The sequence below is a fragment of the Pavona decussata genome, unplaced genomic scaffold (genome assembly GCF_977016875.1).
Source record: "Pavona decussata unplaced genomic scaffold, jaPavDecu1.1 SCAFFOLD_46, whole genome shotgun sequence".
Lineage (NCBI taxonomy): Eukaryota > Metazoa > Cnidaria > Anthozoa > Scleractinia > Agariciidae > Pavona > Pavona decussata.
Window position 1 is genome coordinate 1,742,501 of NW_028145468.1, and position 21,612 is coordinate 1,764,112.

Sequence of the window (21,612 nt, forward strand, 5' to 3'; positions counted from 1 at the left end):
GGTTGCGTAGCAGGAAGGATTGTGTATGCCGCACATTGGGTTGACAAGTATGCCTGTAGGGTGAGCTGTAGCTGATAATCTCGGTGCCACCTATCTCAATCTGACGTTTGGCAGGGCGAACACCAATGTCATTGCAGACCATGAAGGGGTTACCTGCCAGGATATCGGATCTAGCTGACGAACGACAAGGGCATCTGATTCAAATGTCCACTGTCCACGGGTAAGGGAACAGTGGACCTCACCAATGACATCCATTGGGGTAACTCCATCAGCCTGACGAGCCATTTGGGAGGCCGCGGTTATGGGGAAACCATACAGCTTGGCGGAGGAGGCACGGACCATGTTGGAAGTTGCACCGGTGTCCAGGGTCAGCAGGCTCTTCACCTCGGGCTGGTGGGACTACAAGGTCACTGCTCTCATCCAAGGGCTCGCACTCCTCAGCACCGAGGTTGTCAGGGTCATCCATCACCATGTGTGACCGGGTCCACGGTCGACGGTCACGTCAGGCAAGTAACGACAATCCATCAGGTTGTGAGTGTTATGTGGGAGACCGGCTGTTTTGCAGAGGATGCAGGACAAGAAGGGGCGACATCGAGGTAGGCCTTGACCACTATTAGGGTGGCGCTGTGGTGTGGTTCTGCCAATACACATGGCTTTGGTATCTTCAATGCTACGTAACTCATCGAGAAGAGATCCAAGAGCTTGAGAGATCTCAGGTTTGAGGAAAGCCAGGGTCTTATTGCGTAATTCAGAACCGTATTTTTGTTTCACTAAGAGAGGTAAGCCTGGATGTATCAACTGGAGCCAGAAGACAACGAAAGTGTTCTCTAGTGTGGGGGAGAGGTCATCAGCAGTTACCTGGTCTCCATGGTGTGTTAAGCCGCCATGAACAGAAAGGAGGTTATCCTCAAAGAAAGCCATAAGATGCTGAAACAGGTCCTCTGGTCTCTCATCTGGCTTTAGGTGTATACTAGCCAAGTCAAGAAAGTGCACTCCGGTGGACTGGAAACCATAATGTCGACCGATTTTCTGCCATATGTCGTTCAGGGAAGAGAACAAAGTTCTTGTCGAGAGAAAGAATATAGATTAAGTTTTGCCGCCAACTTTCGTACGAAGTAATCGTCTCGATCTTTGTTAGTTGCCACTGTTTGGGTGCTCAAGGCGAGGCGGCCATGTTTGAAAGTTCACAAATCGCTCACCCAAAAAAAACTGATTTGTCACCTTGTTACGGAGTAGATGTCGCAGGATCCGAAGTCCACACTTGTTTTAGGGAATTCGAGGCGTGGGTCAAGCGCTGCCACCACGTCAATAAGGAGGAAACACTGTGTTAACTTGAAGGTTATTATACAACAACTCGGATCAATGGTGAGCACATGGAACAGACAACCTACAGGTCTATGCGAGTGCGCAGCGCTGACAACCACTGGGTACAATGTAAATAACGTAGTGGCAAAGAGTTTCTTTTCCATGTGCCTAATTAACCTCAGAGATATAATAAATATCTTACCACCCTCATTTTCTCGGTCCATACCGTAAGTTACAGGCTGATTTACAGCCCCTGTGTTTCGCCCTTGGGTCATAAATCAACAAGACAAACTTGGTCCGTAACTTACAGTGTGGACCTTGAACTCGGTTAGTAAGAGGTATATATTTAAGCTTGCTCATTTTAAAGCAAGGAAAATGAGTTATGCACCTATCATCAGCCATCCCCTAAGAGAGACCCCAGACAAGGGTGGGGACTGTAAAGTTCCCTGTAAAAAATACGAATTCTCCCTCTTGTAAGGGGACATAGAAAGATCAAAGTCAACAAATTGCCCCTCTTAGAGAGTAAGCACAGAAACACAGTCAGCATCATCTTCATCAACTGCGGTTCCATGGCTCACATATATGACGTGGTTTCCTGGTTTACAGGGGCCCCTATTTTCTTCATGAGGTAAAGCACAAGGAAAAAAAACCTCCCTTGTTTCCCTCTCCTTGCTTGGCAAATTAACAACCAAATATCCCTGCATAAATCCCCATAAAAAGGTCTACTTGCCTGGGGTCACCCCCTCCTGGGGAGTAGACAATGATAGGTGAATTAACCATTTCCAGCTCCAAATTTTGACAAGTGGGCCACTTGGTCAGTAGGAAACACAATTATTTTAACGAAGTTTCCATAGCAAAAGGCAAGCAAGAGTACTCAGGAAAACTTTGAGCCAGCTGTTCCACTGCACCAATCACACAACAAAATTTAAATGCCCCTTTCAACTGGGGATTTCTTTAAAAAATGTCCGATCCAAAATTAAAACATGTTGGTGTAATCAAGGTTTTTTGGCTTCCAGCCTGAGTCACGGACTGTAGAAAACGTTCCAGAAATTATTTCCAAGGAAATGAAATATAAAAGGAAAACTAACTCGCATTACAATATATTTCAGGATATAATCTCACAAAATCACCTCGAACTTTAGATGTGATTGGCCTTGGTTCATCCAAAGGGTGCAGGACACTAAACATTGTGGGGACATCCCTGGAATAAAACAAACCAATTACTATGAACAATCACTCTGTAAATCATATGACCCTGAAGATCCTCGCTCATTTAAGTCTATCTGCACAAGTTGCAACAAAGCCCGCAATCTGACAAGAAACATAGATTGTTGCTACTAACTACTCATTAATTCTATAATTGCAATTTTTATTTCAATTTTATGTGTTCTGCATCCGCAGTAATTGGTGTAAGCTCTTGCGAAGTCCCTGCCTGTATTGCATCATTTACATTTTTTGTTTTGTTTATGTAATCTATCTGTGAGCAATGCACAGTCCCCCATGAAACATGCCTGCAGTCCAAGATACATACACATTACATTTTTGCAAGAGACTCATTCAGAGGGTACATGTAAGATTGCTACATGTATACTTTTAAAGTATACTGTATACTGTATGCTAGCTCTCTTAAAGTGTACCTCAAACAATTCATTTGATTTATCCGAAGAACAGGAAATTGCAAGAGGCATATCGTTTTGATTACAATTACTCTGGTTTGCTGTAGGTGTTCCATAGAAGGAACATTAAATAGTTTGAAGGTGTTCCAAAAACATTGATCAAGGGAGGGGCCTCCTTTGGTGAAGTATGCTTAACATTGCATCACTTTCATTGTCACACCAACTGTAGGCTAGTTTGCAATCAGAGGTATCACTCCCAACTTCCTGCAGAACACAGTCTTCATTGGCTTCTGACTCTGTTCACTTCTGAGCTTTCAATCCAGCTCACTTACAGTATCGCTCAAATTTACAGGAGCTGCCTTGCCCCGCTTGTAACCAATTTGTGCCATTTTAAGCTCTTCGAAAAAAACTGGGAATGCTCTCTTTTGAGTCGCAATGTTTTGTCGATTGGAAACCACAAAAAAGAACACACACCTCCACCTTTGCATTGCTTCGCTTATCAGAAGGAATAGTGCAAGTGAAGTTTTATTGTTTTGTGCATTATGTTTTATCGAGGAATATCAGTCAAACGACAAGCTCATTATTTTCTCAGCCTTGTGAGACTGGATACTCAACTCGATTCTCGATACTCCATGCTCACAAGTTTCTCGAGTATTTAGGATCAAGACTTGAAAGAGACTGTTAACTTACTTTTAAGCGGTACTGTACATGTATGTCTTTGCCAGTGGCCACCTAACCTTGGTTACATTATCCAATAAAACCACATTTGTGTATGACAAAATTATAAACCTCAGCTGCATGAGAAATAAAAATGTATATGACAGATTTTTTTTCATTTGCTTGATCAAATCTTCATGTTATTCTCATATGAAAATTAAAAAAAAATTCCTTATCAATTTTTCTTCCCTGTGTCTGAGGCATACTGTATCAATACCGTGCAGGATGAGAGACTGGGGATAGTAGGTCTGTGACGTCAATACAGGAATGCTAGTCTCGTGATTCCTCTATTCCTCAGTTGTTTTTCAGGTGCAGAGGAAGAACGCTGCGTGGACCAAAATAGAATGGGAATCCCATTCATATTTTGGTCCACACAGTGTTCGGATAGTTGAATGTTCAGAATATTAATACCCTGTCTGTCTGTATGTCTCTCTGATTTTCTTCATTTAGTTATAAAACTAAGCAAATGTATCTTATTGAGTTCTGACTCCTACTTTTTCTGCCCTGTAATTTCTCCAGGTGTTGTTGTTCTCTCAAGCAACAATCCCTCTGGTAAAGACATCACCTGAGATACCTAAAAAAAAAAAACATATAAAATGCTAACTTATTTCTTGGGGTAAAAGTATGTACAGTCAGTGTTTCTCCTAGGGGAACACTTATAACAAGAGAAAGCAATCTCTCTTGCGACAATTGTAGAGAAACTGTAATGTACACGTACAGATGAATGACAGCACAACTAATTGTCTAAAGAGTATTGCTGTAAGACTGACAAACCATTAGAAACTCAGCTCTCAGATTCCAGACCAGTTGGACATAGAAATACTTGGCCCTTGACACAAGATACATGTGTGGCTGCCCCTCTTAGGAAAGGGATGACAAAACTTCAGCAGCTGTAATAAGCCATGCGTGACTGAGAAAATGTCAAGGAAACTATTCCTTCTTTAATAAAGCAACTCACAGGATATATCAACAAATGCTACATTTAACATAACATAATGGGGTACCATTCTGTGCTGAATACATCTTTTTAATATCTCTCTAGTTTTGGAGATAGATTCAATAGTTATTCCATGTACACTCCAGGGCCCAGTAGTTTGAAAGTCGATTAACAACAATCCAGGATTAAACACTAAGTTAACCTAGGTTTTCATCTTGCTCATTAAAAACTGTTGATAAGGGCTAATTTTAAGAAAATGCTTAAGAACATACAGTCTAAATAAAAACTAGGGGACAAAAATCCTTTTGAAGAACCTTTATTGATCAGTAATTGAACTTCAACCAAAAGAATTAGCTTATTTGGACTTTGAACAACTGGGCCCAGATGTTTTAAACATTCAACTTACAACACAACATATTTCTGGAATATTTGTGTGCCAGAAAATATCTATTACCCCTGTCCCCCATGGTTAGGATTTCCTAAGACCCCTACCCCCTTGGCATTTCCAATCCCTTCTGCAGAGGGGGGAGGGGGGCATTCTGGAGATACACAATGCTTTATAAAGATTGATCAAAATAATTATCGACCTTTCAATTATTGCATCTGTTTGACCACTCTGCTGCAAAGCATTGTACAAACATAAGCTGCTCCAATATACTTACTGGAAATGGCAGAGTTACACTGAACAAAGCACCATCTTTAGTCAGCACATCAATGCAATCATTCTGAACCATACAAAGACTGTGTAATGCTTCATCTAAAAACAGGAGACACATGGTAATTACAAGTCTAAAAAGTAGACAAAATACAGTATACAAAATCTCTACAATGTATGACCAGCTCCCTTCTTCATTCAAAACACAACTTCCTGGTTTAATTACTATAAAAATTTGAAGAGAATGAGATACTGTAACTGACTGGCAGTTAAAATTACTCTCCTATGCAAATTTTGCCTATGTTTGTCCACTACTGATTAAAACAGTTTGCAAAGCTTTGTTGACCAGTCACTCTGGCTCAAGTTGAGTCTAACTTCTGATCACATGCAGCGGTCACACCAGCTCAGTAACATCATTTGTGCATCTGAACTCTAATTGAAACTCCTCTAGTGCATTTAAAAGCAAGTTTTACATTGTTCATTAATAAAATAATAAATAAATAATAAACAAAGCTTATATAGTGCTTATCACCACATCTCTAAGCACTTTACAATGTTTCTATAAAGAAGCTAAGCTTAATTGTAGTTAGTATTTTAGTTGACTTTATTTACTTTTCATTGTGATATAACTTGTTAATTCAGTACGTGTAAGTTACTGCAAGAGAGTTTAATTAACTATTATTATTATTATTATTATTATTAATTATTATTATTATTATGTCTTGAGTTGTTATCCATTTCACGATATAAATAGTGTGCAATTTGTGTGGAATATTTTAAGGACAGTGCCCACTAATAGTGAAGTATTTTTGTGCGGTTTATGACTATGCTGGAAAAGCAGATCTTCACAAGGGCTACTGGAATCCAAAAAGAAAATTGGGGGTAACCACGCATTTTTCAAAGATAATTAAACATTAATATCTCTAAAAAACGCCAAAATATAAAGCAATGTATGGGATTTTTTCCTAAATTGAAGCTTAATTATGTCTGAAAAATTCATGGTTACCCCAATTTTTTTTTGAGATACCAAAGCATTTGGTAAGTTCTGTTTTCTCCGTATAGTTTTAAACCGTGCAAAAATATTCCTGTATTAGTAGGCACCACCCATAGGAAACCCGAGTATCTCCCGATGCACAGAATGTATGCGCAGTAACAATAGTAGGCACCGTCCTTAAGAAAGAATTAGTTTTATTATTATTATTATTATTATTATTATTATTATTATTATTATTATTATTATTATCATTATTATTATTATTATAATCTACAAATAACATAACTAAATATCTACAATACTGTATAGAGTGATTTTACTTAACCCGTGAAATGGGTACATGTAGTAGGATACTACAGCATGCGCTATCATGCACTAATTACATTGTCTTCTTTTGTTTACTTATAGCTATTTTGTACTGGTTGTTATATATTCTCTGTTTCACAGGTCAAGTAAAATCACTCTAATGCCAAAATTTACAATAATTATAATTGTGGTGGATATAAATAAAATAATAACCTTTAAAATTAAAAACAAAAAGGAGCTGTAAATAAATAAGTCTTAAGGTTACACTACAGGTATGTTTTTAAAGTCCTTTAAAGTTAGTGAGGAAGTAATGCTCATGGAGAGAGAGTTTCCAATAATGAGGGAGTGGCTATACAGAATGCTCTTTCTCCACACAGGTGTACATATGTTGTTGTAATGATTTAGGTACTTGTTGTCAATTTGCTAACAAAGATCTGAGCAGTCTTGGGGGTCTATTTAACAATAAGATTATGAGCGCGAGATTTCTATCGCGTGATAGCTGATGAGGGTGCAGCCCGAATCAGCTATCACACATAGAAATCGAGAGCGAATAATTTAATTGTTTTAGTATAAAATTAATCTACTACTCGTTCAAAACTAAACAAGTAAATTATCTATATCCTCATCGCAGACATTTCGAAATGCGATGAAGCAGCCGCCATTTTGTTGAAAACCGCTACTCACTATCTATCACAAAATAGATAGCGAGTAGCGTAGCCAATCAGAGAACGGCATTCGTGATAGCACACTAGTAGATTTATACTTAAGTATGTTATCATGTCAACAACATGAAAAGGCGCTAGTTTAGTCAAGACCTTAATACGATGCTCGATGTGAAGCCAGTGGAGTAGCGTAACAGTGATGAATAAGGTAAAAGCAAATTAACCTTTTTTTCCATGAAATTATTTTTATGAATTTTGTTTCTTGATGCATTTGTTTGCATAAAATAAAATTATACAACAGCGCTGATCTCGCATCAAAAATCCTATGCTGTAGTTGTAACAATTGTACCTTAATAATATTATTGTTGAAAATTGCTCATATAATAATAATTATTTTACAATAACTAATCACAAGAAACTTACAGCTGGTCACAGCACAATATTTCTCATCCAGCCCTCCAACTCACTCAATACATTGTACGTGTATGTACATGTACATGTACAGTATGTAAAAAAGTAACTTAAGCCCAAACTACACTGTACATGGTACTCATGTATTCCCAAGTGCCAGCTGATGTCATGATGAACTTCTTACAGATACCAGCCAAAATTCTACAATGCCCTCATACACTGTATTACCAAGAAAAGTAAAATAATCATGAAAATAAACTGGCATGAAACCAAAAGAGAACATTTGAACTACAGCTGCACCACCTTTACAATGTATATCTGAGAAATACCTGTACAGTAACTAACTGTACCCTCTCCAACCCCCATAAAACTCCACTGCACCCTTTCCATCCGGCTCTGTAGGGAATGCACCTCTTTAGTTTACTTACCATCCACCATTGTATGCACTGACCTGGTGTATTGTCACATGGAAGACAGAATGTACACCACAGACAATCCAGTATGGGTGTCTTGGTTGTGTAACATTTCTGTACTGTCCTGACCTTCGGAGACTTGCCACAACTCCAAACAACAGTATTGCCTTTCACAAACAACTACAAATGTAAAATATGGGAACATTACATATACATGACAGTAAATTAAGTTTCATATTATTTGTTAATAAGCACATGGGTTGTTACAAGCAATAAAATGATCAGCTATATATTACTATGTCAACAACAGCTTTTTTTGGCATGAGAAAATGCACCAATGTCTGTCTCCAGAAACATGTTCATGTATCTGTCATAAAAGCAAAACGTTTTCTGTAGGCGAAGCTCGGATACATGTTATGTCCAAAGACAGACGAAGACATAGATTCTTAAACCCAGAAAAAGAGTATGGGGTTCACACAGAAACAGGGTAAGAAAATTTCAGGACTTTTCCATTACTTTTAAGCTAATTCCATGACCTCAAAATTGACTGCCAAAGTAAGACTGACAACAGGACAAGTGAATGCTGCACTGGCTGAGTGTTTTGATGCATTCCACAAATGTTCCTCAATTTATTTACTTTTCAACCATCAGCTTTCCCTGCTAGCAGAGGCCTCTTTTCTGTTGTATTGGTTGAACTGACGAGCACGAGGAAAAGAGACCTCTGCCCTAGCCTGGGTTCAAACGGACTGTGTTGAGCATGCACCACAGTTACCTAGCAGCCAAACGTGATGCCATGTCACTAAGCAGGCTCACTAAATGACAGCGGAGTAACTGTAAATGAATGCGCAAGAGAGAGTGGGCTTAAGTCACGGTCAGCAAACAATACAGGGAGCATGCGTTTTCTAAGCGTCGTCGACGACCACAGACAGCGATAGTATGAAAGTCTGTTTCGACCCAGGGCAGAGGTCTCTTTTCCACTCGCCCATCAGTTCAGCGAATACAACAGAAAAGAGGCCTCTGCTAGCAGGGAACTGTCAGCTAAAAACAATTTTGGGAAAAGTCTTAAATTGCATTACTTTTCCATGACCCAAACAAAATACTTTTTCTAATTTTCATGACTTTTCCAGGCCTGGAATGCAAATTTCAAATTCCATGACTTCCATGACATGTTTTTAGACAAAACTGATATGAAAGTTGCATAGTTACAAACAAGCCTCTCGTACAGCCCAATATTAATGAGGTTGATAAAAGAAGAACAAAAAAAATAGGTATTTTAAAGTTTTACGGTGTAACACCGGGGTGTACAGGGATGACACTAAGAGCTGGCTACTGGTGAATTTCACCGTCTGAAATTTATACAGAACACAAATGCTTGAGGCTAAGTTTAATGGTGCACAGTTCAGAAGAGCTGGCTGGGTTTATTAATGAGCTAGCCTGCGAACGTAGACGTATTTCCGGCTGTTATTTTTTGGCAGAAAGAAGCGATCTGCGTTCGCAGGCTATTAATGAGCCTGCCGAGGTTTTTCTCAGCTACATCACTGGGTGTTACATAGGGCTAGAATCTGCACAAAGAGGTAGGAATGACCAGCAAAATCAAAGGTGAATCCAAGCAATAACGATACAGGAAAAGCTAAATAAATGACAACAGTAACCAGCACGAAGCAGGAACTCCGAGCTAATGCATGTTTTGGTTTAAAAAATGCATAACTTATACTGTAATCTTTGCAAGGCAATGAATTACTGTTGTATTATAGTAATATGTACTTACCTCTTCGTAGCAATCTGGATTTTCTTTCAATGACCGTAACTTCCATTTGTAATTCTGGAAAATACAGGTTTGCGTGACTCTTATGTAATTAAATAATAAACAAATGACTGGGAATTTTTGTGGAGGGAGGAAAACTGAAGTGCATGGAGAAAAACCTCATGGGGGAAGGACAACAACAAACTAAACCCACACATGGCGTCAACAACACAAATTGAACCCGGGCCACACTGGTGGGACGTGAGTGTTCTCACCACTGCGCCATCCCTGCTTTCTGGGCAGAAGCAAAAAAGTTCTGTTTTGAATAAATTTTAGGTCATTTCTCATTCTTGCATAGATTTCCCTCTGTCAATGTTAGCATGCAGCACACAATTCAATATCCCAAAACTTGTATTTTTTGCTCATTTTACCAATCATTTCCAAGGAACGGTCATTGGGAAAGGCACTTGATAACCCTTGTGAATGAAAAGAAGCAGTGCAAATTGTTAGGCAGCAGGAGTAGTAAGTGAAAAAAAAAACTGCCCTCATCTGTAGAATTTCCACACAAATGATGGTTTAGATACGGAAAACACGTGGGCCAGGGTTATGTTTTGGGAATAAGTTATATGCCAAATGCAAAATTGAAGGAAATCTGAGTTAAAACAAAATGTAAGCTGAAATTTGACATACATGTAGAAAGGTTAAATGCTCCCAGCCCTTCAACTACAAAAAATGCAAAACAGAGAGGATCATCAGTCTACAGCTCAGTATAGATAACATCCTCCAAGACCTCCCGGCAGATACAGGTACCAGGGACGAGGAAAAAGTCAAAACAGGCAGGAAAAAATTCTGACAAAGAAAAGTAGAGAGGGCTTATGTTTTCTCTCTACTTTTCAATGTCAAATTTTTCCCACCTATTTTGACTTTTCACTCATAGTTCACTAAACATCATAATGGACAATTATATTTGTTTTGTACCAAAAATGTCAACCTCACCAGGAGCCAATTTCTCGAAAGTCCTGGTAACTTACCGGGCCCGATTAGTATATTTTCAAATGTTTTTTCACCGATTACACTGTGATTACAGACATGGTACTTGACCAATGTTTTCACAGAATTATAAGATTTTAAAATTTAGTATCCAAAGCTAACAAAAATTGTCTTCTGTTAAGAAACATTTATCACCAATGACACTTATCAGGCCCAATAAGTTACCAGGACTTTCGAGAAATAGCCACCAGCGCTGTCAGTAAGGGCCGTAACCCGACCTATTACGGCTGGATACCCTTAAAAGAACCTTGATGTCACAGGTGATCTTGATGGTTAAAAAATCATTTAACTAAGAAAGCAACAAGATTGTTACAGGTGTCAAGCTCAATGCAACATAAGATCACAATATTTGGACTGCTAATTAAGTCTTTATCAGATGATGAACTTGACTGTCCATACACCACCACTAATGTAGCATGACAGTCCACCAATCACAGCCGACGATCATCATACAAACGGTGACACATCAACCACCTGATAAACACAAAGAAGTCGAAACATTGTGATCTGTCCGGAGAAGCGAAGATTCTAATCTGTATCCATGTCGCTGATGAGTCAGCCTGTTTGGTAAAATTAATGGTTGAAGGAAGCGTTGCCTTTTGTATTTTAGCCACAATCCTCTTGAACAAGATTTTTAAAGAGTTCATTTCTTCGGTTTCCCATCCAACTTACCGTCTCATCCGACTTGGATGACTTGGGACACTTGGGGTCTTGCTTCGAACGAGACTCCTGTAGACTTTCACAAGTTGATCCTGCGAACGGATGCTGTAAGCAAAAGGCTTTGCCAAATGGCTCGAACCTCTCAACTTTAACAGAGCTGATCATCATCAGAGCATCCTTCTCCCAATAAACAGAACTTAATTGACGAGCATTGTCGATTTCCTCGTAGTTTTCACTCCGATTCACGCGCCAATTTTGTTTTCACCGCCTTCCACAACTTATGCTTGGTAACCAGTCCTTTTTGTTGCGGAGGAAAGGTGATTGGGAAGACTGTGAACAGAGCGGAGGGTAGTTTGGCACAGGTATCCCAGGAGTCGTAAACTCTAATCACTTGCGTTGATCTAGCCTAGTTATGGGACGTTTATGGCACCATTTCGCCACAGTACAGTTCAATGCTCTCTGTTCGTGATCTCACGGATGGGCTTGTGTTGGCGGCAAATCTGTGGGGAAGCACCCCCACCCCCTCCCACTTCTCCGCTTCCTGTGATCTCGTAGTTGGTCGAATCTCGGTTAAGGCGGGGGTAAACCTTAAAGCCGTTTTCATGCTGATTAAAATCGGTTTCATGGAAATATCTCGTTCACGTTTCAAGCAATCCAAAAACTCTCTGCTTATCCCGTAAATCTATGTTGTTGGGTGTTTTGTGAATTTTTAGGTGAATTTTGGGTATATTTGGGAGGAGATAGTTTTTCTTGAAGGATTGGTAAAATTAAGAGAAATAAGAAATATTGAAGATTTAGTGAGGTTTTAAAATTAGAATTTGTAGTTAATAATTAATAGACGGATACCCAGTTAGTCCACTAGCAACCTGGGGTGCTCTTGCGTGGTTATCGACTGTCTGTTGGTGTTTTAAAAATCATTTTCTTTCTTTTATCTCTTCTTCAAACCTCTAAAAATCCCACTCAAATTCACGTTTACCCCCACCTTAATGAAAGGAAAATAAAATGAATATTTCACCAATCAATGATTTATAATTTATACCGAGCTTTAAATATATATCTTCCCAGTGACTAACAATTTTGTCACTAGCAGCAATCACTTAAGAAGACGTGCAACGGACAGGTCATTCAGCTGTCAGAGAGAGACTTAAAAGGGAGTCGGTAATTTTTTTTTTTTTTCACGTTTGATAGACTTGATGCATCGTCAGGTTATGGGAAACGAAACATGGCGATGGGATAGAGATAGATCAGAAAGGAGAATCTACATCTTGCATTTGGGGTTTGCGGTTTACAAAGAGAACGAGTTTCCAAAGGAAACCTTTATAATAACCAGAATGAAAAAAAATTGTAGCTGTAGTTGGCAATGTATATAATTAAAGCACTGAATTCTTTGGATTAAGCAGCTAGATGAAAATAATTATTTTTACCCAATTTTTTAAAATTTGTTCCACAAAAAATTGAAAAGCGCATTTCTTGCGTGATTGACAGTTAATAAACTCATTTAACTAACAAAACAGTGGGCCATCCTGGTCTCATCGCTTCATCGGACGATACTGAAAAGTTTCGCGTCATCCATGTTTTTTTGCACCTGAACGACTACCCCACCAAAATCCCCAAAGAAATAAAAGTAACCCAACCTTGGCGAGGCGCTAATTCATTATTAGGCTGTCAATTATTCAGTAAGATAAGCAAACAATTCAAACACGTTAAAGGGGCAGTGTCACCTTTTTTTTAAGTGAATGAATCGCCAAAAAACATATTTGTTTCAGTGGAATCGTTACAATATTGGTTGAGGTTTGTTAACAGTAACGCTACTAATGCACGGAAACTACTACTAGAAAAAGTGTTCACTGGAGCTGCCCCCAGTTTTGAACAGTTGTTTTTGACGATTTGTATTGAATTAAATACTGTGTATACGACTGTTGTAAATTTGACGGTTCAACTATTTTATTGAAGTTAATATTCATAGAAATAGTCAACATATTGCTTTGTAAATCTGACAATGAAATCTATGACAATCATACCCAATATTGTATTTCAACATTGTTTGTGTAATATTTGGGCAAAACATGAAAAAAACTTGCAACAATATGTATCGCTAGAAAATATCATGAATTACAATCTATTTATATACATGTAAACCTCATAATGTAAATATATTTCAATCATATCATATTGTATTTCAACTTTCCAACACCACCTTGCGCGCTTGCTAAAAAAATTACCCGAGACCATCGTGCGCGCCTAGTTTCATCAAATCGGGAAACCTTCCCATACTACAAACACATTTCTTACTTTTTTTTATTAAAAAAATTCCTTGTATATATACACAGGGGGATTTCTAGAGTGCCTCCTTGGGTTTTGACCCAGAGGTCAAAACCCTGCGGGGGCAATTAATTATGTTTGGCTTCGGATGGCTAGGATGGAAGTGGATTGCAACTTGAAAAAAATTGGCCATTTTTTTCAGGTTCTTCCTGTGTATTTTAGAAAAGTCGCTAAAAGTTGATTATGGTATGTTTTCCTACGAGAAAAACTTTAATATTTTCTTCCCGATGTTGTAAGAGCAATTTCATGTTACAAAACAGGTTTGTCAAATGTTCGAGCAGTTTCGCCCCTTTAAGTTTCAAGGCTTTCTTTCTTAATTGTACCAAAACAAATGTTTTCTCCTCAGGCTCAACAATCAACATCGATTAGCCTCAGAGCTAATAGTTCGTTCATAGTGCATGCATGTCAAATAAATATAACAACATTAATTACGTAAAAGTGAAAAGTAATATACATTCAAGCCAGATAAAGTAGTCAGTTTTCAAAGCAAAACTTATTCTAAGCAAAAATTACATAGGGCCAATGGCATAAAGGAATCCGTTAGTGTGGAATTAAAAGTAAAAGAGACTGACAGTATCTTCTGTGAGTTTACAGCTTAGAGCGGTTCTTAATTGAGTGTTGAAAGTAATTTCGCACTTGCCTTGGTTTTGCATTTCTACGCTCTGTGATTGGTTAACAAAACTCGCGCCTCTTTCTTAACCAATGAGAAGCAAAACCAAAACCAATCGTGTTTTGGCCCCACGCGTTTTCCCGCTCTTGGCGCCAGTTACGTATATTTGCTTCGAATTCCGATTGGCTTGTTGTGTTGTTTACATCTGTTGCGATTGGCCAGAGTAATAATTATTACTTTGGTTTTGGTTTTACGACACTCAATTGGGAAGTGTTCAATGGGCCCGAATGGACCAAAGAAGTCGGTGTAGAAGTAAAAGAGACTGACAGTATCTTCTGTGAGTTTACAGCTTAGATGGGTTTTCAATTGAGTGTTGAAAGTAATTTCACGTTTGCTTTGGTTTTGCATTTCTTCGCTCTGTGACTGGTTAACAAAACTCGCGCCACTTTCTCAACCAATGAGAAAGACCAATCGTGTTTTGGCCGCACGCGTTTTCCCGAGCTTGGCACCAGTTATATGTATTTGCTTCGAATTCTGATTGGCTCGTTGTGTTGTTTACATCTGTTGCGATTGGCCAGAGTAATTACTTTGGTTTTGGCTTTACGACGCTCAATTGGAAACCGCTCCATAGTTTGAGCAAATGTTGGTGAATATTCCCCGAGATGAATCGATTGACTAATATTTATTTTGACTTCAATTAGGCGAGTTATTGTTAAAAAATTCAGCTACCAGCTGACAGATTTTCTGATGCGGTTCAACCTTTTAGATGTCCGCCCTATCGAATGACGAAATATCTACATCGTGAAAAAAGCCTTTTACTTTGCGGCTCAGGTTTTTCATGTGGGGAAATTCTCTCTGTCCAAACAATAAAAGCTTTCTGTATTGTTGGCGGAGGGCTTTCTGATAACTTTCGTTTAGATTCTGTTTATGTGATCTTCATGAAAGGTGCAAAGTCAAGTCAAGTTTATTTTGTATATACGCTTAGCTTTAGTGAGCCAGTTTTCAGGTATTAAACACGAAAATAGAATTAAAATGACTAAACATCGTGGCGATATGCAAGTAACTAGAATAATAAAATGTAAAATCTATTTACACAGGAATGAAAAAATCACAGTGAGTAAATTTCACGAGATTGACAATAACATATTTAGTCTTATTTATTGTGCACAACAACAACAAATATTTCTTATTGTCTTTTTCGCGTTTTGTCTAACTTCCCTTATTTTCCAACAATAAAGAAATGGGTTGAGTGTTGAGTTAAAAAAGACAAGTATTCCAGCAGCGTTATAAACAATGTTCGACAGAGAACCATGAAAAGTGGTGGCGACAGTTGCAATAGTATATGGCATATAACAAATAAGTAAAGCTGAATGTATCCACAATGCACTCGTAACAGTCTTTTTGTAGCGGCCCATATTCATCCGTGATGCACCAGGCCCGTTTCCTTGATTTTTGTCCTCGACTTGTGTTTGTTGGCGATGAAGGACCATGTAAATTTTCAAGTAACAACAAGTTGAAATAGTTAAACAAAAGAAAATCCACGAAGAGCCCCATATGAAGAACACGCGCTTGTCCCACAAATAGGTCAGGGGAAACGTTAAGCTTTGAATCCACGAATATACGACAAATAAACGAACGCGTCGTAAAGTCACAACCTGCCTGTATCTAATCCCCATTATTAAAGCGAGTAGTCGGTCCACGCTTATGGCAGTCAATATGGTGATTGATTCTCCACACATAACAGCATTAGAAGTGTGAGATAAACCTTCAGCTATTCCACAGACGCCGCTCCAGTTCTTGTTCGCAAGCGTCGCTTGATAAGCAATACACAGCGGCTGAGAGATAAGTCCCACACAAAGATCTGTGGTCGAGAGACAACGGAGTAGAAGTTTGGATGGCGGGTGAAGAGATGAAGCTTTGTGAAGAGCGATGAGAATCAGAATATTTCCAAACAGTGCAAACAATGATAAAGTTGAATTTATAGAAAGAGGGATCAGAATAAATTCAAGTCTCTGAAAACCCATCGCGTCAGAGCATAGAGACATAAGAGTAGCCTCATGGCGTTGATGTGCGGTAGAGTTAGTCATTTGGGATCACTTACAGCGTCCAGTTGCAGCTTTGATTCGGGAATAAACTACAGAGGAATAACACAAAATGAATTTAAAAACTACGATTGGAAAACTTTCAACTGGCTGAATTAGAACCAGACACCCACTGGCAATGTCTATAGGAGTATTTCGGCAAAAAATTAACATAAAAAAAGACAAAATTAATGAGCAGATGACGCAGGACAGTTAATTAAAAAAACAAAGAAATCAAGGAGACTGACAGGTTCAAATTTACCGTTTGTGTTCGGAGAAATTTTTTTTAGATTTTCATTTTTATCCATAAAAGTAAACTTTCCAGTGAGATCTTACAAAAAAAACTAAAATTTGAAAAGGACTAATATTTGCTGAGAAATTGCAATTGCGATGTAGGCGATTTCCCTCCGAAATAAAACTTTACTTTGATCGACAGCATATTTCTGCCATGCAAACATCTGTTGCGATTATCGCTGGAACAGTTATCCGCCATTAGCCCTGGTTGTACTTATCGAAAGACTTCCTCTATCCTGCTTAGCCGGGCATGGAAGCCCACAGGCCACGAAAATATATGTGGACGAGTTCCAGAAAACGGAAAAGTGATGAATTTCGTGATGAATATAAGAAATATGTTCTTGCATTTGAAGAACAATTTCACGCTATAATAAACAAGGGGATTAAGTTCATGTTCCGAGTAGCACGACGTTTGGAACAGGCCTAAACGTCGTGCTACTGCCGTGCCGAACTTAAATCAATTTGACCCGGCAGTGGCACGGCAGTGGTTTCAAACGTCGAATTTAATTCAGTAGCGCCAAATACTAAAAATATATAAAATATAGAAGACTAAAAAATTAATAATTTATGAATTTTGTTCGGCACGGCGATAGCACGCCGTTTGAAACCAAGTCGCGCTACTGCCGTGCGGCACGATAGGGCCTGTAGTGCTACTGCCGTGCTAAATAGTCGTGCCGAATTTAATTCAGCCTGCCGAACTAAATGGTTTCAAACGTCGTCCTACTGCCGTGTTTAAGGAGGCTCGAGGCAGTTTTTTTGGACTTAGGGTGGAAGTTTTGAAATTACAATCTCGCATACAAGATAAACGTCGATCCCCTTCATACTACATCATCATTTCAACATATGATCAAAGTTAATTTTCTCATCGGTTTCCAAGCAACAGCTATTACCATAGCAACGGAAGCGCATAGCCTCTTATTTTAAACATTGTCGATTATCTCGAAATCTAGTCAGACACTTTATGACGAAACTTTAGGGATTTAAACTACTCAATCTAGACAACTTGTAGGAGAAATTAGAAAAAAATCTGTAAGAGCGTTTTCAAGTAAATAATGAATCAATTTTTACGGGGTGATTTTATTTATTCCAGCATTTTTCACCAATATCTCTGGCAAAATAAAACTTGACACTTTGTATTTTCTGTCAAAGGGTCTTTCCTGGTAGCAAAACATTCTGAATGTTTATTGAGCTTCATGGGTGTCTCCGATTTTAAGATATTTATGTTTAAAAACAGTGGAAATAAAGCGCATGTGAATGAAAAAGTTCCTACTTTGCATAAATCGAGATAGCTTTAAAGTGCCCCCACAGATTTTTCTGTTAAATTACAAGCGGTTAAAGTAATAATTCTTTTCGATATCTACGCACGTTTTAGGCTCAGGAACCGAAATTGGTGTTAGATAAGAAGGCTGAATCTTGGTCAAGTTTCAATCGTTATCAGTCGCTTTCTCCGAACAAAGAATTTTATTTTGTTTGTCCCGGTCTATTACACTGCTATTCACGTGCTTTGATATTCACAGCACGTGAATAGCGGTGGAATAGACCGGGACAAACAAAATAAAATTCTTGTTCGGAGAAAGCGAATAATGACTGAAACTTGACCAAGATTCAACCTTCTTATCTAACACCGGTTTCGGTTCTTGAGCCTAAAACGTGCGTGAATATCGAAAAGAATTCTTAATCTAACCGCTTGTAATTTAACAGAAAAATCTGCCGGGGTATTTTAAGGATATCTCGATTTATGCAAAGTAGGAACTTTTTCATCCATCTGCGCTTTATTTTAACTGTTTTCAAACATAAATATCTTAAAATCGGAGACACCCATGAAGCTCAATATACATTTAGAATGTTTTGCTATGAGCAAGGACCTTTTAACAGAAAAGACATAGTGTCAAGTTTTATTTTGCTAGAGATATTGGTGAAAAATGCTGGAATAAACAAAATCACCCCGTAAAAATTGATTCAGTATTTACTTGAAAACGCTCTTACAGATTTTTTTCTAATTTCTCCTACAAGTTGTCTAGATTGAGTAGTTTAAATCCCTAAAGTTTCGTCATAAAGTGTCTGACTAGATTTTGAGATAATCGACGGTGTTTAAAATGAGAGGCTATGCGCTTCCGTTGCTATGGTAATAGCTGTTGCTTGGAAACCGATGAGAAAATTAACTTTGATCATATGTTGAAATGATGATGTAGTATGAAGGGGTAAGTAAAGTTATTTTAACGAGTTTTCCACGGTGAATTTTTCTGAAAAGTGGCTCAATGTTAGGATTTAGCTGGTATTTGTACTCCATCTTCTTAGGGAGAATATACATGGACAACTGCAATAAATGGCAAAAACGAAAATTGCGGAAATTGGCCAATCGTATGAACAGAACTTTACGAGGAGATACTTTGGAGTTTCTCTCTTCTTTAAACAAAAAATAGCGAAATTTTACCGCACGAAATTCGGACAAACCCGTTTTGAAACTAGCTAGGAGTGAAAGAATCAACAGATGTATCATCCGCTGGTTACCATGGAAACGGGGTTTACCAGTTGCATGTAACGGTGTTTTTACTCGAAACTATGTTTGGACCGAGACGTTTTCACAGGGATGAAAGAACCAGAACATCAATAAAAATATACATCACTGTGACGTGGTTCTTTCCCTTGTGCGGCAAAATTGTTCAAAACCCTTCCCACAAACCCACAAAACACTAAAAAGACTAAGTAATACTACAAATTTAATAGATTTAGTATACATAAACGCTTAGTAAAAACAATAAACGGTAACGTAAGAAAAACTATTTCTTAACCTAATTAATTATCTTAAACTAAATTACTTATTTCAGTTCAGTTCCTTCCTTGTCCTTGAAGACTTCTCCCGGCACAAACAGACTGTTACTTCAACCACTCGCATAAACAAACCGTACCAACAACCGATCACACAAACCTCTCCTTCTTCTCTTTTGGCGCCTTCCTTTTCTCTTCTTTCTATCGTCTTGTTTGACTCCTTCGCACTCACTTTTAACTTCTACGCAGACGCCTTAAACTCCTGTTCACTCGCTGCCGCCGACAAAAGGGGTTATGTCAGGGAAAACACGGCTGGCTCCTGCCTATGGCTCTTGACAGTGCCTTAAGCGACTTCGCCTTCGACTTTGCAATACTAACTTTCTGCTTCCTCTTACTTCTCAGTCCTTTTTCTCCTTCCAAGAATAATAACCAACAACAACAACCAACTACCTGACCTCTATTTAAATACTCTTACACCATTACGACATTACAAAGAAGATTCTAGAAAACGCTAACTGCAAAATGTACAATAAATGCTGATTACACCGGAACAAGATACGAAATACACGGTAACGAGAATAATAATAGTTGGTTAGACTACATTGAAATTTACAATACTACACACAAATTCCTAAGACAATAACTACTAATATACTAGTGACATTTTTTGACTGATAAAAATACGACAAATTAACACTACAAATAATTAACAATATCCCAAACGAAGTTCACATAATGAAAGGATTTTTTGTGACAATCACCACCAGCGAAAACTGAAGAAATGGTATAGAGCCACCTTAAATCGAATTACATTCTTGAATTTAGTTCGGCACGGCAGTAGCCCGACGTTTGGAACAGGCCTTAGGCTTCCATTATATACTCCATTAACAGCTGGAAGCCGGGAACATAAATGGAAATTATAGAACTTTCGAACTAGAAAAAAAATCAGATAGGATAAAAATTGGACTTTCGAAAAACATAATCAAAAAACATAATTGTGCATAATCAGAAATATTATTTTAAACTGTTAGCCAAGCTAAATTAACATTTGTTCTTTAATGCTTTAAACACTTTCCGTGAGTGAAGAAATTGTATATTTAAAAACTTTATTACTTTATATGAATACATGAAACTGCTGCAGGTCAATTTTGGGCACTTTATGTTACCGTCTTGGACAATTTTCACGGGCATCCAAAGAATGGTCGAATGCCTGGCCTCAACCAAGGGCCTGAACCAACCGTTCATGTCTGTATCGGTGGAATATCTGTTCGTTAAATTGCCGGTGAAGAAGACTGGCGTTTTGGTGAGTGCAATTTCAGCTCCAACGTTTTTCCTAAATGAAAAACTAATCCTTTTGTTGTCGTGAGATCAAAGTTTTCATTTGAAGGGCAAAATAAGGCCAACTAGCATTTTCAGGGAGCCAAGGGCAGGTCAGAAATTCGCGCAATAACTTTCAGTTTCCTAAAATTTTTCTGCAATTTGAACTGGTTTTTAGCTAAAGAATTCGAACATATCATACTGAATTAGTTTACACAAATTTGCCTTCAAAGAGCTAACCGGTATGACAATCTGGAGATACAGGAGACACCACTGATTTTTTTTAGTATTTTTCCCAAGTGTTCTCGATGGGCGGCCGCAGCTCAATTGCCAGATTTAATTGACTTTCATCCCAGTCTTCATAAAATTGGGAAATTAAGTTATCAAGGATTCTCGTAGCCTCCCACGCAGTCGTTTTTAGTGGACTCGTATTTGTTTGTGGGGAAGAGGTAATACGAGTCCCCTAAAAACGACTGCGTGGGAGGCTAGGATTCTCGGAGGTACAACAGATGCTCGGAAAATCAAATTTAGGCAATAAGATATCATTCCAAAAGTTTAGGCGGGTAACACTGAACATACAGCGAAAGAATCTGACTGAATTTCCAACTGTCTCACTAAATATCCCCTCAAACCATCTGGAAACAAATGCGAAACGATTTTATATAATTTGACTAATTTTCTCCGTGGTTGATCCTGAAAGATAGGAAAACGAAACAGGTATGCCCGATGCGTCTTGTAGATGGTTTATA

The 21,612-nt window shown here is 38.4% G+C and overlaps 2 protein-coding genes and 1 pseudogene across 3 annotated transcripts in view; all 3 read right to left on the reverse strand.

Annotated features, from left to right (window-relative positions):
- LOC146482415 (uncharacterized) overlaps positions 1–1,174 on the reverse strand; it is a 4,442-nt pseudogene extending 3,268 nt beyond the window's left edge.
- The window catches only part of LOC146482411 (anaphase-promoting complex subunit 1-like), a 92,270-nt gene extending 80,522 nt beyond the window's left edge, over positions 1–11,748 (reverse strand). For both annotated transcript variants that reach the window (XM_085107276.1, XM_085107275.1), the window contains exons 1-6: positions 11,483–11,748; positions 9,785–9,838; positions 8,055–8,196; positions 5,238–5,332; positions 4,133–4,212; positions 2,436–2,506 (exon numbers count right to left, since the gene is read on the reverse strand). In XM_085107276.1, coding sequence (XP_084963402.1) covers positions 2,436–2,506; positions 4,133–4,212; positions 5,238–5,332; positions 8,055–8,196; positions 9,785–9,838; positions 11,483–11,638 — 598 coding nt within the window. In that variant the 5' untranslated portion in view covers positions 11,639–11,748. The remainder of the gene's footprint in view (positions 1–2,435; positions 2,507–4,132; positions 4,213–5,237; positions 5,333–8,054; positions 8,197–9,784; positions 9,839–11,482) is intronic.
- A 3,811-nt stretch (positions 11,749–15,559) lies between these two features.
- Positions 15,560–16,489, reverse strand: LOC146482416 (adenosine receptor A3-like). The gene has a single exon (XM_085107150.1). It carries the CDS (start codon positions 16,487–16,489, stop codon positions 15,560–15,562), a length of 930 nt encoding a protein of 309 aa, XP_084963276.1.
- Positions 16,490–21,612: the final 5,123 nt, after the last annotated feature.